At 46.4% G+C, this 13,214-nt stretch overlaps 1 protein-coding gene across 7 annotated transcripts in view; it reads left to right on the top strand.

The window, feature by feature from the left end:
- COL22A1 (collagen type XXII alpha 1 chain) overlaps positions 1–13,214 on the top strand; it is a 261,252-nt gene that overhangs the window by 209,245 nt on the left and 38,793 nt on the right. For all 7 annotated transcript variants that reach the window (XR_007472957.1, XM_049700887.1, XM_049700886.1 and 4 more), the window contains 4 exons: positions 1,430–1,543; positions 1,923–1,976; positions 10,144–10,197; positions 11,796–11,849. Coding sequence is in view for 6 of the 7 variants with exons in the window: in XM_049700887.1 (XP_049556844.1) it covers positions 1,430–1,543; positions 1,923–1,976; positions 10,144–10,197; positions 11,796–11,849 (276 nt within the window). In the remaining variant the exon portion in view is untranslated. The remainder of the gene's footprint in view (positions 1–1,429; positions 1,544–1,922; positions 1,977–10,143; positions 10,198–11,795; positions 11,850–13,214) is intronic.

Raw genomic sequence — 13,214 nt, 5'->3', positions numbered from 1 at the left:
AGTTCAGAGTTGCTTTTTTGATGACGAAAGCCCTTCCATCCTGAATTAGAGACCGATTTGTTTTTGGTTTTTTTTATTTTTTGTTTTTTTATTTTTTTTTTTTCTTGCGGTACACGGGCCTCTCACCGTTGTGGCCTCTTCCGTTGCGGAGCACAGGCTCCGGACGTGCAGGCTCAGCAGCCATGGCTCACGGGCCCAGCCGCTCCATGGCATGTGGGATCCTCCCGGAGCAGTGCACGAACCCACGTCCCCTGCATCAGCAGGTGGACTCTCAACCACTGCGCCACCAGGGAAGCCCTAGAGACCGATTTGAATGCCAAGTCACCTGAATCATCACCTCATTGAATATGAACAAGTCTTCACCGATCTCTCCAGTGCAGCATCCCAGAAGCCCTAGTTAATGCGTTTGTTTGTGTCAGTTGGTACATGGAACCATGAGCCCTTCAAGACGTGTGCTCGTTGTGGTCTCGAAGCAGAAAAGCACAGTGCCTAACAGTGAGGGAGCTGCTGGGTAGATACATGAGTTCATAACAGCCAAAAGCACTGGGAATGATCTGCCGCTATTCTGAGAGACCTCTTTGTTTTATCTCATTTAACCCTTACAGCAGGGAGAGAACAGGGGAGGAAGAGAGTGAGGATTAGAGAGAAGGGAGTGGAAGGAGCAATCCAAGACCCTGGGGTGTGAAATGGATGGGAGTGTGGTCAAGCCTGTGAACTGTATTTGGTGTTTACTGTGCTCCAAAATGTAAGATCTGGGGAGGACACAGACAAGCTAGAGAACCTGTTCTCTGGGCTGAGAACTTTACATTCACTCCAGGGACAGCACTTAACCTGCCTCAGAGGAGTGGAGCAAAGTTCCATTCTGGGGAACAGTTATTAAATGCCTACTTTGAACAAAGACTCATGCCAGGCATGGTGAGATTTGGTGTGTGTCACAGCAAGAGAGTCCCAAGGGTCGGTGCCTGTTGCTTTCTTTTTTTTTGCTGCTTTGTTCAGAAACATTTTGGGCAAACCCACCAGAGAATGCAGTTCCCAGCTGTGTCTTGTCTCTGGTCTTAGGGACAGAGCATGCTATCTTTAACAGTACTAAATGTTTGCGTTAAATCTATACTGTGAATGTTTTTAGATGCTCACACACATTGGTATATCTTCGCTTTCGACATCTTCATCTTGGGCTACATTTCAGCAGTCTGGTCAGAAGTAGGGAGAAATGCAGTAATAATCCAGATATATCAGATGTATCAGTGCTGAAATCTAATTTAAGACCAAGAAAGAAAAATGCAAAGTTTGACACAAGCTGTGTGGGTAGTGACTCAATCCACCTGTTTCCTTTTCATCATTTGCTGGCTTCTTCCTGTCTGGAAAGGTAGGAGCCATGGGCCACCTTTTGTTTTATAAGTAACTGTCCTGTTTTTGCTCTTTTTCTCAGGATGTGTGCAATGACTGTCCCCCAGGTCCCCCAGGTCTCCCTGGTCTGCCAGGTTTTAAAGGTGACAAAGGTCTCCCGGGAAAGCCAGGGAGAGAAGGCACAGAAGGGAAAAAGGTAAGGAGAAAAGGGGAAACTTAGTTTTTGTCACTGTAGTGGAATACATCACCTGGGAGACCTCAGCACCGGGTCTCGGGGACACAAGGGGGGATTCTACGCAAGGGCACAGAAGCGGTAGGGCCATGGGGGCCCTTGGGGACTGGCTCTCATACCAGCTGCCACATTGGTGGTGGGTGACGGCCATGAATGCACAGCCGCCCACCTACACCCTTGCTCAGACACGCGGTAGGGTGGGGCAGGGGACAGGGAAGCCGGTGGGAAGTCAGTGAGTGCATGTGTAAGAGGACAGCTTGCGGATGACTCTGGGCATGGGCTCCAGACACTCATTCTTGCTGTTTTGTTTTGTTTTGTTTTTTCCCCGTTATTCCTGCTGCAGGGAGATGCTGGGCCCAGAGGCCTCCCAGGGCCCCCAGGAATAGATGGACCACAGGTCAGTGAGCTTTCATAAAAATCACGTGAGTTTATTCTCATCTCACTGGTGAACCAACGTTTGAGGAAGAGTGACGTCCAGTGGAAAGGAACAATGATTTTACAATCAGAAAATCCACGTTCAGGTTCTCTCCTTAGCACTGACTGTCTCAGTGACCATAGGAAGGGGCCCTTGAATTTGGTGAGTCTTAGATTGCTCATAGACAAAAACTTGAGTGGCTGAAAGTATAGATGAGCTACCAGATAGGAATGTGTAGTGCTGGTTAAGACATGAGCTTTGGGGTCAGACATCTCTGAACTCGAGTCCCACCCCGGAGTTGAGTCTTTGGAGCTGTGTGACCTTAGGCAAAATTCTTGATCTCTCTGGGCCTCAATTTCTCCACCCACTAACGATGTGAATAAAAACAACTTCAGAGAGAGGGAAGAGTTGCACAATATCATACATAAAAAGAACTTGGCACTCAATAAAAATCTTAGGAAGGAGCTATACAAACACAAGTGAGTATCATTAACTCTCACATGAATGACAAGACACCCATCTAAAACGGGCAGGATAGCTTGTAGTTTCACAAAGCCAGGGAGACTGGCCTGGGAGGAAGGAGCTGGGATCGCAGCCGTAGAACAGGCTGCAAAGCTCTGGCTGCCAGAACAGGTGTCTGGGCTGTGGCTGGTTGGGCTCTGGGTGGTGACAGTACTTACCTCTAAGGGGAAGAGAGTGTGTGAGTGTGGCGTACAGGCAGGGAGCGGGTGAGCTCTGACCTTCCCAGCCTTATTCCACTTCCCCTGACATCGATGCTGCCCTGGGGGCTCTCTCTGACCCCCTTGTCACCTCTGTGCTGCCGGAAACTCTATGCACTGCTCTGCCCCAACATTCAGGGACACGTGTCACTGTGTCTCTTCTTGTGGCCTGGCTGGGACATGGTGTGGCTCATCTGATGGGAGATGCAGCAGGAAATTGTCAGTAGGAGACAGACCATAGGAGCAAGCCCTTTGGGGTTGGAATCCAGTCTCAGCAGTCTCCTTGGGCTAGCTTCTTACCTCTCTGCCCTTCCCTTTCCTCCTGGTACCCTAGGGAGTGTGAGAGCAGAGACCTTACAAGCTCTGGCCTTGGCGGCTGCTCATGAGATGCCCCCACCAGTGCCTGTCACACTGTAGCCCTCTGTCAATCTTAGCCCTCATGCTCTGTCAGCCCCTGGGCCAGGATTGGGGTGAGGACCTGGGTGGAAAACGTAAGGGGAAGCCAAAATCCTCTATAACCAAGATAAATGAGACTCTAATGCGGTATTATGAAATGTTTAAAATGAGTGCAGTAGATACATAAGGAACAAAATATCAAAATTTTAAATAAAGACAAGACCCAGGGCTTCCCTGGTGGCACAGTGGTTAAGAATCCGCCTGCCAGTGCAGGGGACACGGGTTCAAGCCTTGGGTCAGGAAGATCCCACATGCTGCAGAGCAACTAAGCCCATGCGCCACAACTACTGAAGCCCATGTGCCACAACTACTGAAGCCTGGGTGTCTAGACCCCGTGCTCCACAACAAGAGAAGCCACCGCAATGAGAAGCCCACACACCACAACAAAGAGTAGCCCCTGCTCGCCGCAACTAGAGAAAGCCTGCACGCAGCAATGAACACCCAACACAGCCCAAAATAAATTAATTAATTAAATAAATTTATATTAAAAAAAGAGATGAGACCCAACCTACATACGAATCCCTCACTTTCCTTGCCTCCCCCTGATCCTTGCCCCTTGGGAGCCCTGTGTTTATTTTCATGTTCATATTTTGTTCATCTTGGATTATTTTGCCTTAATTTTGACTTATAAAAATATGGCCGTAAAATATTCTTTATCTTGGATCCTGAGGTTTCCCAGGGCCCCTTACATTTCGCCCCCCAGGTGAGTGCTCACTCTCTTCACCCTAGGCACAGCCCTGGAAAATGGGGTTGGAGGTATTATTATTACTATTAAAAGGCAAGGGGCTTCCCTGGTGGCGCAGTGGTTGAGAGTCCGCCTACCGATGCAGGGGACACGGGTTCTTGCCCTGGTCTGGGAAGATCCCACATGCTGCGGAGCGGCTGGGCCCGTGAGCCATGGCCGCTGAGCCTGCGCGTCCGGAGCCTGTGCTCCGCAACGGGAGAGGCCACATCAGTGAGAGGCCTGCGTACCGCAAAAAAAAAAAAAAAAAAAAAAGGCAAGGAAGCAAACAGAAATATGGCGGTGTGACAACACAGCCAGGGGCCTGTGGGGTATCAGGATGGAGAACAGCCAGATCTCCCAGGCCCTGGCTGGCAGGTTAGACATCTAGTTGTTATCCAGAGACATTGAAGTTTTACAGGGTTTGGCAAACCTAAGACTCCTGCTTCAGGAACTATAGATGTCAGGTCTCGGTGTAGATGGAACCAGAGATTCTGCCCGGGGACCGTGTTAGGTTAAGAGACACCAGCACAGCCTAGCGTCCTCTGTGCTATTTGCTGAGGATTACCCTTCTTTTCTGGGGTCATAAACAGTGGCTAACCTTGTCGCCTGGAGGATTCTGCAGGGGTAATTTCAGCTGGTCCTCACTATGCAGCCCTTGTTGTCATCTTGCCAGCTGCTGGGTGCTACCTCTGCCACGGAATGACCTTTATTCAGAGAAACAAAAGCCAATCAGTTAAACAGATAAGGAGTTCCCTCCACTGAGTAGGAATTGTTTTCTCTATCAGCCCAACTGCTCCTGAAGTGTTGGTGTCTTAGGACAAGTGCTCTGCCTTTGTTCTTTTATAATTCCCTTCAAGGGAGGGTTTGTTCCTTTACAGAGACAGAGAAAGCCAAAGAAAGCTTCCACCCAGAAAAAGGACAGAAATTAGTGCTGCATCTGAAAGACGGGTTTTTTCCCCCCCACTTGGAAGTCCATGGTGACTGTGAGTTCTCAGGGTCCACGCTACAGAATGAGCTCCCAGGGACTGCAGGACACAGTGTGCCTGGTGCGTTAAGGGCCAAGGGCCAGTTTACCCGTGTTAAAAATGTCTCCTGCGATGGTGAGCCTCGTCCTAGGAAGTAGAGATGTTGTTCCACTTTACAGAGCAGGAAACTACGGTTGAGCAAGATTAAATGCCGGTATTACAAAACTAGTAGGTGGTATAGCCAAGGTGAATCCCTGCTCGTCCAACTCCAGGAGCTGCACTGGTTAGGATGCTGTTATACCCCCAGTAATGCTACCACCACCGGCAGCACCAAGGACAGCTCCCCACGGGGGAGCCTAGCTTCTACCTACACTGTCTCCGGTACAGACCCTGTTATAGCTTCCCCCCTACCGCCACCTATTGCTGGGAAGATGAGTTGCAGAGGATTTAAATATCATCTGAGGACTCACAGGCTTGCCCTGGTTCTTGGCTTCAAATTCAAGCCTGTCTCTGTGCTTTTCATCCCACGCCACTCTCCAGAAAGCAGAACAGAGGATTGTTTCATTTCCTTTCTGTTGAGCCTCAGTTATCAAACAGGATCTCTGCCAGACCTGAGGACACCAGGATGAATTTGTAAATTGAAAATGCTGCCCACAGTGGAGCAGTTATGGTCATTGTTAGTGTCCTTTCTATAACCAAAGGCCCTGGGTGTTCACTGGTCACGCGCGTCATCAAGAAGGTTTGATTTGCTTCATTGCGTGCGATGGTGATCCAGCGTCTGGGAAATCAGCCTCCCCAGAATTTTCTCACTGATGTGCAGCTGCTCTCTTTGGCTGCTGGGTCTGGGGAGGTTAATGACGCCGTCAAATCCAGAGCTTCACTGTAGAGCTTTCGAACTGCTTAAGACACTGACTCTAAGAGGTGGGGTCTGGAGATACAGTGGCTGTTGTTATGATTACAGGCCATGCAGAGGAAGAAGGAGCAAGATGGTAGTCAGAGCGTGATTTTCTGGAGACGCAGTTTTCTGCAGAGTCAGATGCAATAGCGCCTTCCAGTTTGGAAGTGCCGCTTATTCTATCCTTCATGAAAAACATGGTTTTCTTCTCGTCCACGTGTCCACCAATCGTGTAATGGGAGCTGCAGGGACTGGAGATGCTAAATGAGCAGTAGCCGCCCATCCCCATCCCCCCACTGCCTTGGAGGTTCTGGACGATTCTGGGAGCAGAGATGATACCTCCTCTGCTGTTACTAGAACTGCCAGAAAAGGCCCTGGAATCCCGTTCTTCCCAGAAGGCAACCCAGAGCCGTTTAGTCCCTGCTGTCTTCAGGAGAGGCCTCTTTTCACCCACAGCTGCCTCAATCCTGAAAGATTCTCACCACGCATGCCCTTAAACAGCTCCCTTCCAAGTCAGGAGGAAGAGGCAGGTCAGAAATGGGCCATGCTTTCTAAGGCCTGATGTGTTGGAGAAGAAAGATCTACAAGGTCATGACTCTTAGAAAAATCAAACTGGGGCCGAGGCCACCGAGAGCGGTGAGAGGTCAGTGGTTCTCCAACCCGGTTCTGCCTCTTAGTAGCTGAGTGAATTGCGCTTACTAATTGTAAGACTTGAGCAACTTTGACTTTTCTGAACCTGGGGTCCCTCATCTGTAAAAGAAGAACTACGTGGCTCATCTCACAGAGAGGATGTGACAATTAAAACAAGGAAACATTTACAAAGCACCAGGCATGGTGCCCAGCATGTAGGAAATGTGAGATGCGTGTCACTGTGGGAGGTCCTCATAATTGTTCCTCCATCTGAGTTAATAACAGCTATAACAAATTTCCAGGAGAAGAGTTAAATGATTTTAAGGAAAATAATGCCATGGGGCAGAGGTCACCTGTGAAGGCCACCTGGAGTGGGAGGTGGGATTTTAGTTGCATCGGAAAGTTAGGCAGTGCTTTGCCAGGCATTCTTGGGGAAGAGTTTTCTAGGCAGAGAAAACAGCAGGCAAAATTTCAGGGACAGGGCTTATTCTGAGAATAGCAGAGACTTCCTAATTTGAGAAAGTTTAGGCCCTGCTCTCAACAGTTTGTAAACTCCTGGAGAGAATTACCTGTTTGATGGACTCACAAAAGCCAGCATCCTTAGAGCAGCCTCTGCTAGGAAACTAACCTCTAAATAATTGTTACCTTACGCACTTAGCAAATGATGGTGTTGAGGAAATGTAATTCAAAACTAAACAGAATCTTCTCCCAAACCAGAAAACCTGTCCACAAGGAAAAGAAGGGAAATAATTTTATTTTTGTACAAGCATTAAGCCAGAGTATTATAAGGCATCACAGGCAATTTTGCTACGAGATTGTAAAGACAAAGAAATCTCACCCTTTTCTATGGCTCAGCAGCTATGACCCATGATGTGTGTGTCCTCAGGATGAACAATAACTAGTTCTCATGTAAGAGGACTGTGTAGCACCGTCTGTCACGTTCGTCCTAATTCACCTGGTAATCGGAGTGCGCATCTGCTTTAGTGAATTAATTTTGTACAAAAGAAAATCAAACTTCTCTTTGCAGCTTGGAACAAGGGACCGCGAAGGTAGACTCCTACTTTCCTTTAGAACCTGGGAGATGGGGCTTCATTTTCCTTGTTGATTACATTTCAAAGAGATGTTCCCAGGTCCTTGAGAAAGACTTTCCTGGGTCCTAGAGCTGGCAAAAGGCTTATTCAGCTTTGAAAAGGACTTACATACATTTCAAAGAGACAGAGAAAGAACTCACAGTGTCAAGTTTTCTGAAGTAAATGCTCTAATAAAAGGGGTTGTGGTGGGAGTTTCTTCCCTTCTTTTCAACAGGAAAAATGAAGCCCTTCCTTTGGACCCTCAATAAACATGTACTGAAGGGAGCTGAGCTAGCAAAGTAGTAAACTCGTAATGTCCCTGGAATGTAAACTCCAGGTGGGCAGGTGGCTTTTTGGTTTTGTTGTTTCTAATCTGTTTTTTTGATTGCTGTATTCTTGGTGCGTAGAAAGATTCCCAGAACATGGTCAGGAAGGTCAGTTGGGCTTCTAGACTATGAATCTAGTGCTCTTGACATTAGAAAACCAGTGGGACAAGGCATCATGACCTAGGAAAATGACCAGGAAAGTAAGTTGGTCAGGAGGAGGCAGTTTGGATACAGACAGATCTGGATTAGATGCCAAATCTTGTTTCTTATTACCTGTGTGACCTCAGGCGAATCACTTCACCTCTCTGGTCTTCAGATTTCTTATCTCTACGCTCTGGTAGTAACCCCTACCTCACTGAGTAGTTTTCCTGGCTAAATTAGACAATGTAGACATATGAAATACTGTTTTGCATCAGCTCAGGATATACACAAAGAAATGCGTGAAGTGGGATCTCATGTGGACGCCCTGGAAGAGCACCCGGCAGAGTAGGGGCTCTGGAAATGTCAGTCCTCTTTTCTGGAAGAAAGTGAGTCAGGCTTGGGGGTGGCTGTGTTTGCTTAGATCCCCAGCTGCGGCGGAGAAGGAGACAAGGACAACTGGAGATCCTTGAGCTGCTGCCATTCACTTGCTGTGAGATGAGGGCTGAAACCATTCTAAGCCCAGACTGAGGACTGGAAATTGAAAGGAAGCCATTTACTTTTAAGGCAGTCGTCCTAAATATCGGAGAAGCAGTGTGCTCTTCTGTCACTTCTTTTCACTGAGATTATAAAGTGGCCTGCAGACAGTGCTGGCTTTATAGATTTTAAAACAGTAGACATAATTACATGCAGAGGTGTTGGAACAAATGCTCTTCCCCTCTGAACCTATTTTTTTTTCCTCTACACAAAAGCATTTGGCACTTTAAGGCATTAGATCACCTAACCCTCCCAATATACCCAAGGGAGGCAGCCAGGGTGTTATTAGGTAGCTATTGTCATCAATGAACTGCTGATGTGGTACAACAGTCTGGATAGGAAGACGACTGGGCGTGATGTTTCAGTGAGAGAGTTGTAGGGTTCTGGACCTGGACTCTCGTAGATTGACCTGCCCCCTCGCATCCTTCATTAACTGAATGAATAAACAGAGCAAAGAAGGGACATGATCTTCTGAAAGATGCAAAGATAAGGGAGGACAGGCCTGGAAACACAGCCAGGATTGACTAATTGCCAACGACTTCTTTTACTGCATAATACATTCTTTTAAAGGAACTGAATCGTTTTTGTTTAATAACATTTTACTGGAATATACTTGTTAACATACTAAACACAGGGCCAAAGAGGTGACAGTTAAGAGAGATTGGAACCTTTGAATGTTACTTTCAGGATTAGTTTGTAAAACTGTATTTTTGGTAGGTCGCATGCTATGTCTTGATGACCATGATAATGAAGGTGATGGTGCTGTGAAGGAGAGGGGGAGGAGAATGACAGAGGTACCAGCAGTGAATGTTGTAGTGGCGGCAGTGATGATGATGATGATTGGTATGAGGGGAGGATAGTGGCTGTGGTGGTGATGATGCCATAATGACAGCAACAGTGGTGGTGACAGTGACGATGATGGTGATGATGACCATAGTGATAATTATGAGGATGGTGATAGCTGATGTTTATTGAGAGCTAACACTGAGCCCGTCACTAGTCTACTTTGTAGATTTCAGTTCATTTAATCCTCACAACAACCCCATGAGTCTACTGTTATCATTCTCATTTTAGGAGTAGGAAACAGAGAGTTGAAACAACTTGCCCAATGACACACAATTAGTAAATGACAAAGCCAGGATTTTGTACAAATACAAAATAGTAAAAAATAATAATTATATTTATTACACTTACTATATCCTGAGCTCTATGCTAAGTGTTTTCTGTGTATTAATTTGATTTTATTCTCCCCACACTTCATGAGGGGGGCAATCATTACTCTATTTTGTAGATTAAAAAAGCTACAGGGCTTCCCTGGTGGCGCAGTGGTTGGGAGTCCGCCTGCCGGTGCGGGGGACACAGGTTCATGCCCCGGTCCGGGAGGATCCCACATGCCGCGGAGCGGCTGGGCCCGTGAGCCATGGCCGCTGAGCCTGCGCATCCGGAGCCTGTGCTCCGCGGCAGGGGAGGCCACAGCAGTGAGGGGCCCGCGTACCGCAAAAAAAAAGCTACCACTCAGAGTTTAAATGACCTGCTCAAGGTCCCACAGCTAGTTTGGACCTACAGCACAAACTTGATAAGAAATTGATGAAGAATGAGAGAATGAATGCATTGCAAAATTTTTCTTTTGCAACGTAGCGCTAGCAAAATTTTCAGTAATTTTCTTTTTTTTTTTTTTTTTCTCCTAAGGGAAGTAAAGGAGAACGTGGTGCAGATGGTGAGATTGGACAGAAAGGTGATCAGGTAAAAACTTACTTTACAGTGAAACATTCACCCTGAAGAAACATCACTTATTTTTCCTAGGTAACTTTCATTCCACCGTTTCTGCAGTCATTTCTCGTCTCTTCTTTGCCTTTGGTAGGATTTTTTTTTTAAATCATGTTTTCATGGTTCCCACCTTGGTTCATTGTCACACTCCCCTTCCCCAGTTATCCGAGGAGCCTACCTTTTCTTTTCTTTAAAAACACGTATTTTAAAATTTTGGACTCGGTTACTTTTAGTGTTTCTTGCTCACTGAACTGGTAGTCATTCATTACAAAATGCCAAACGCCCCCTTCTTTCTTCCTGCCCACCCACCACTTCTATTGTGTGACTCTCACTGTGTGAGCTAAAATGCTTCATAGACACCCCTTCTCTGCCCAGGGCCCATCCAGCCCTGCTTGACCACTGCTCCAAATGCACTGTAAGATCGTTCCCATGTGCATCTGAACACTGTCTCCCACTCGTCTCCAATCCAGGGCTACCAGCTCGTCCTTCACTCTCAAGTCCTCAGCCTCTAACAGCCTTTAAGCCATTTAAACTGGCTGTTCTGCTTGTGCCTTGCTGCGGTCACTCTTTTCCCTCTTTTCCTGTTTTCTCTCCCTCCTGCCCTTCCCCTTTCCTTCGAAGTCTATCCGTCTCTCGGTCGGTACTCATCGTGAACCAGCTCCGTGCCAGGCCCCGCACCAGGCTCTGAGATTCAGGATGAGTGATGGGCAAATCCCTAACCTCACAGGGCTTTTCTTTCAGTGACAGGGTGAATCATGTGAGCAGAGAATCCAGAGGCGGTGAGATAAGGGCTATACTGAAGGTCTGAATGACATACTCAGCGGAAATTGCACTTGTATCTTGAAAGACGAAATTGGGGGGGACTATTCTTATAAGTTGTGAACGGCAGTGATCTCTGCACCGAATGTTACAGTTTGTGTTTTCCTGTGGAAGGAGGTGAAGGAGGAGGGTAGGGAGATCTTTTCTTTCGTGGTGGTTTGTTTGGTTTGATAACACTGCTCTACTAAATAAATGATGCAATACACTTGGCACCATAACCGGTTTAGCTCATTCTATAATACACACGGACTCCTCTCCACATGGGGACATGAATCTCTCTCTTAAAATAACTGTAATACTGTCAGAGATGCCATAATTCAGTTAATCTAGCTATTTCCATTGTGGGTATAAATTGTGTGTATATGTATTTATTTGTTTTTAAATTCTTATTATGGGATACTTCAAACATACATCAAAATAAGAACGTATAATAAAAATTACCCCACTGTATTTATCACCTGGTCAGAATATCTTCCAGCTATTTGACCACTCTTGTTTCCATCTATATCCTTCTTCCTTCACATTATTTTGAAGCAAATCCAGTTACAGGATAGATTTGCTTTTGTAAATATTGTTAGATACTCCCTCAACCACCTATTTATATATATATAAATATGTTCATATATGTATATATATATATATCCAGAATTTTTATCTGAGTTAGAAGATGGATTCTAGCTTTTCTGAAATAGGGTAGTTGCACGGAGTGCAACTTTTTGGGAATCATTTAAAATAATTGCCTTGTGTTTTCCTAGGGTCATCCAGGAGTTCCAGGTTTCATGGGGCCCCCAGGGAACCCTGGGCCACCGGTAAGTAATTATTTTGAATCTCCTCCTCTTCTGGCCTTGTCATTTGTGCATACTTCCGTACTCCCTGGAGGTGGTATCACATGGACAGACCTCTTATGTTAAAGAGTGGGCTGACACCTGAAAGGTGTCTGGGGTGAAGTGGAAGTGCAGGTCGCGGCGGCGTCTGGGGTGAGCCCAGAGGGGCTTGGCCACGTTGAGGGACAGTGTTGTCAGAATGCTCTCGGGACGGGGGCATTGGCAGGGATGCACAGGCTCCACTTACTGTTTTTCATCCAGCTCAGGTTGGGGGAAGCCTGGGATAATTGCAAGGTTAGGCTATTAAGTAAGAAATGTATTATAGAAGCAACTTTCCCTCTTCCGTAGGAAACTGTCCCATGGTGAGAGGCTCAGGGAATCACAGAGTGTCTGTGCAAACCCAGACTTTCTTGGATTTACTGTAATTGATAACAGTAATAATAACTGCAAGTTATTACTGTGTATTATTACTATTTTCAACAGTTCATTCATTGTCATTCTAAGGCACTTGTTATCATTCTAACTATAGCAACAGCCTTTAATATCATCCCATTTATTCCCATTGACCCTCCTCCCCCTCCAAAGAAATGTTCTCCTTGCTCTTCCAGTAGCTGTGGTGCTACCATTGACTGATGCCCTTCTTGGCAAATGTACCTCCCTTTGGTCTAGGTTGCTGGTCTGTCTCCACCTGATTCGTGAGTTTACTCAGCATCATGCAGGTGTTTATTGAGCCTCTACTTTGTGCCGTGGCTTGGACTGTTAATTGCCTTTGGGAATGGGTGCTGAGTCAGCTGCCCATTCAGGTTTAGGGGCCAGTCATGCAGAAGAAACTCAGGAGCAGGCAGCTAACCCTCCTGGTCAATCATGCATTGTTTTTTAAGTGTTCATGATGTTATATATAGATACCAAGAAGACAAAGCTCTTTACTTTCACAGTTTATTTTCTGGTGCTCTGTTAGCATTCTTCTTCCAGTAAAACCCTCACCCTGTTCCCAACCTGCTAGCTTACCTAGATTCCAGAGTCTAGGATGCCAAACGCTTCTGGCAAAATTATGTAAAATAACCCAGATTTGGAGTAGAAACGCAATTATTCTGTTAGATGTGTAGTTTTCCCCTGCAGCAGCCCAGATGCAGGGGAGCACGAACCTTAGGCTGTTTATCTAAATATTATCAACATCTTTTTATTTCGTGAACATTTACGGGGTCCTCACCTGGTCACGGAAAATAAGACACACCTCCTACAACTGTGTCAGGTTTCCTTGAGGTCCAAGACCATGGTGTGGCCATTTCTGTATCCCTAAAACTTTGCCAGCACCTGGTATGACATAGGCATCCAGTAAATGTATGCAAA

This window comes from Orcinus orca, chromosome 17, assembly GCF_937001465.1.
Source record: "Orcinus orca chromosome 17, mOrcOrc1.1, whole genome shotgun sequence".
NCBI lineage: Eukaryota > Metazoa > Chordata > Mammalia > Artiodactyla > Delphinidae > Orcinus > Orcinus orca.
This window is presented reverse-complemented; position numbering and strand designations above follow the sequence as displayed.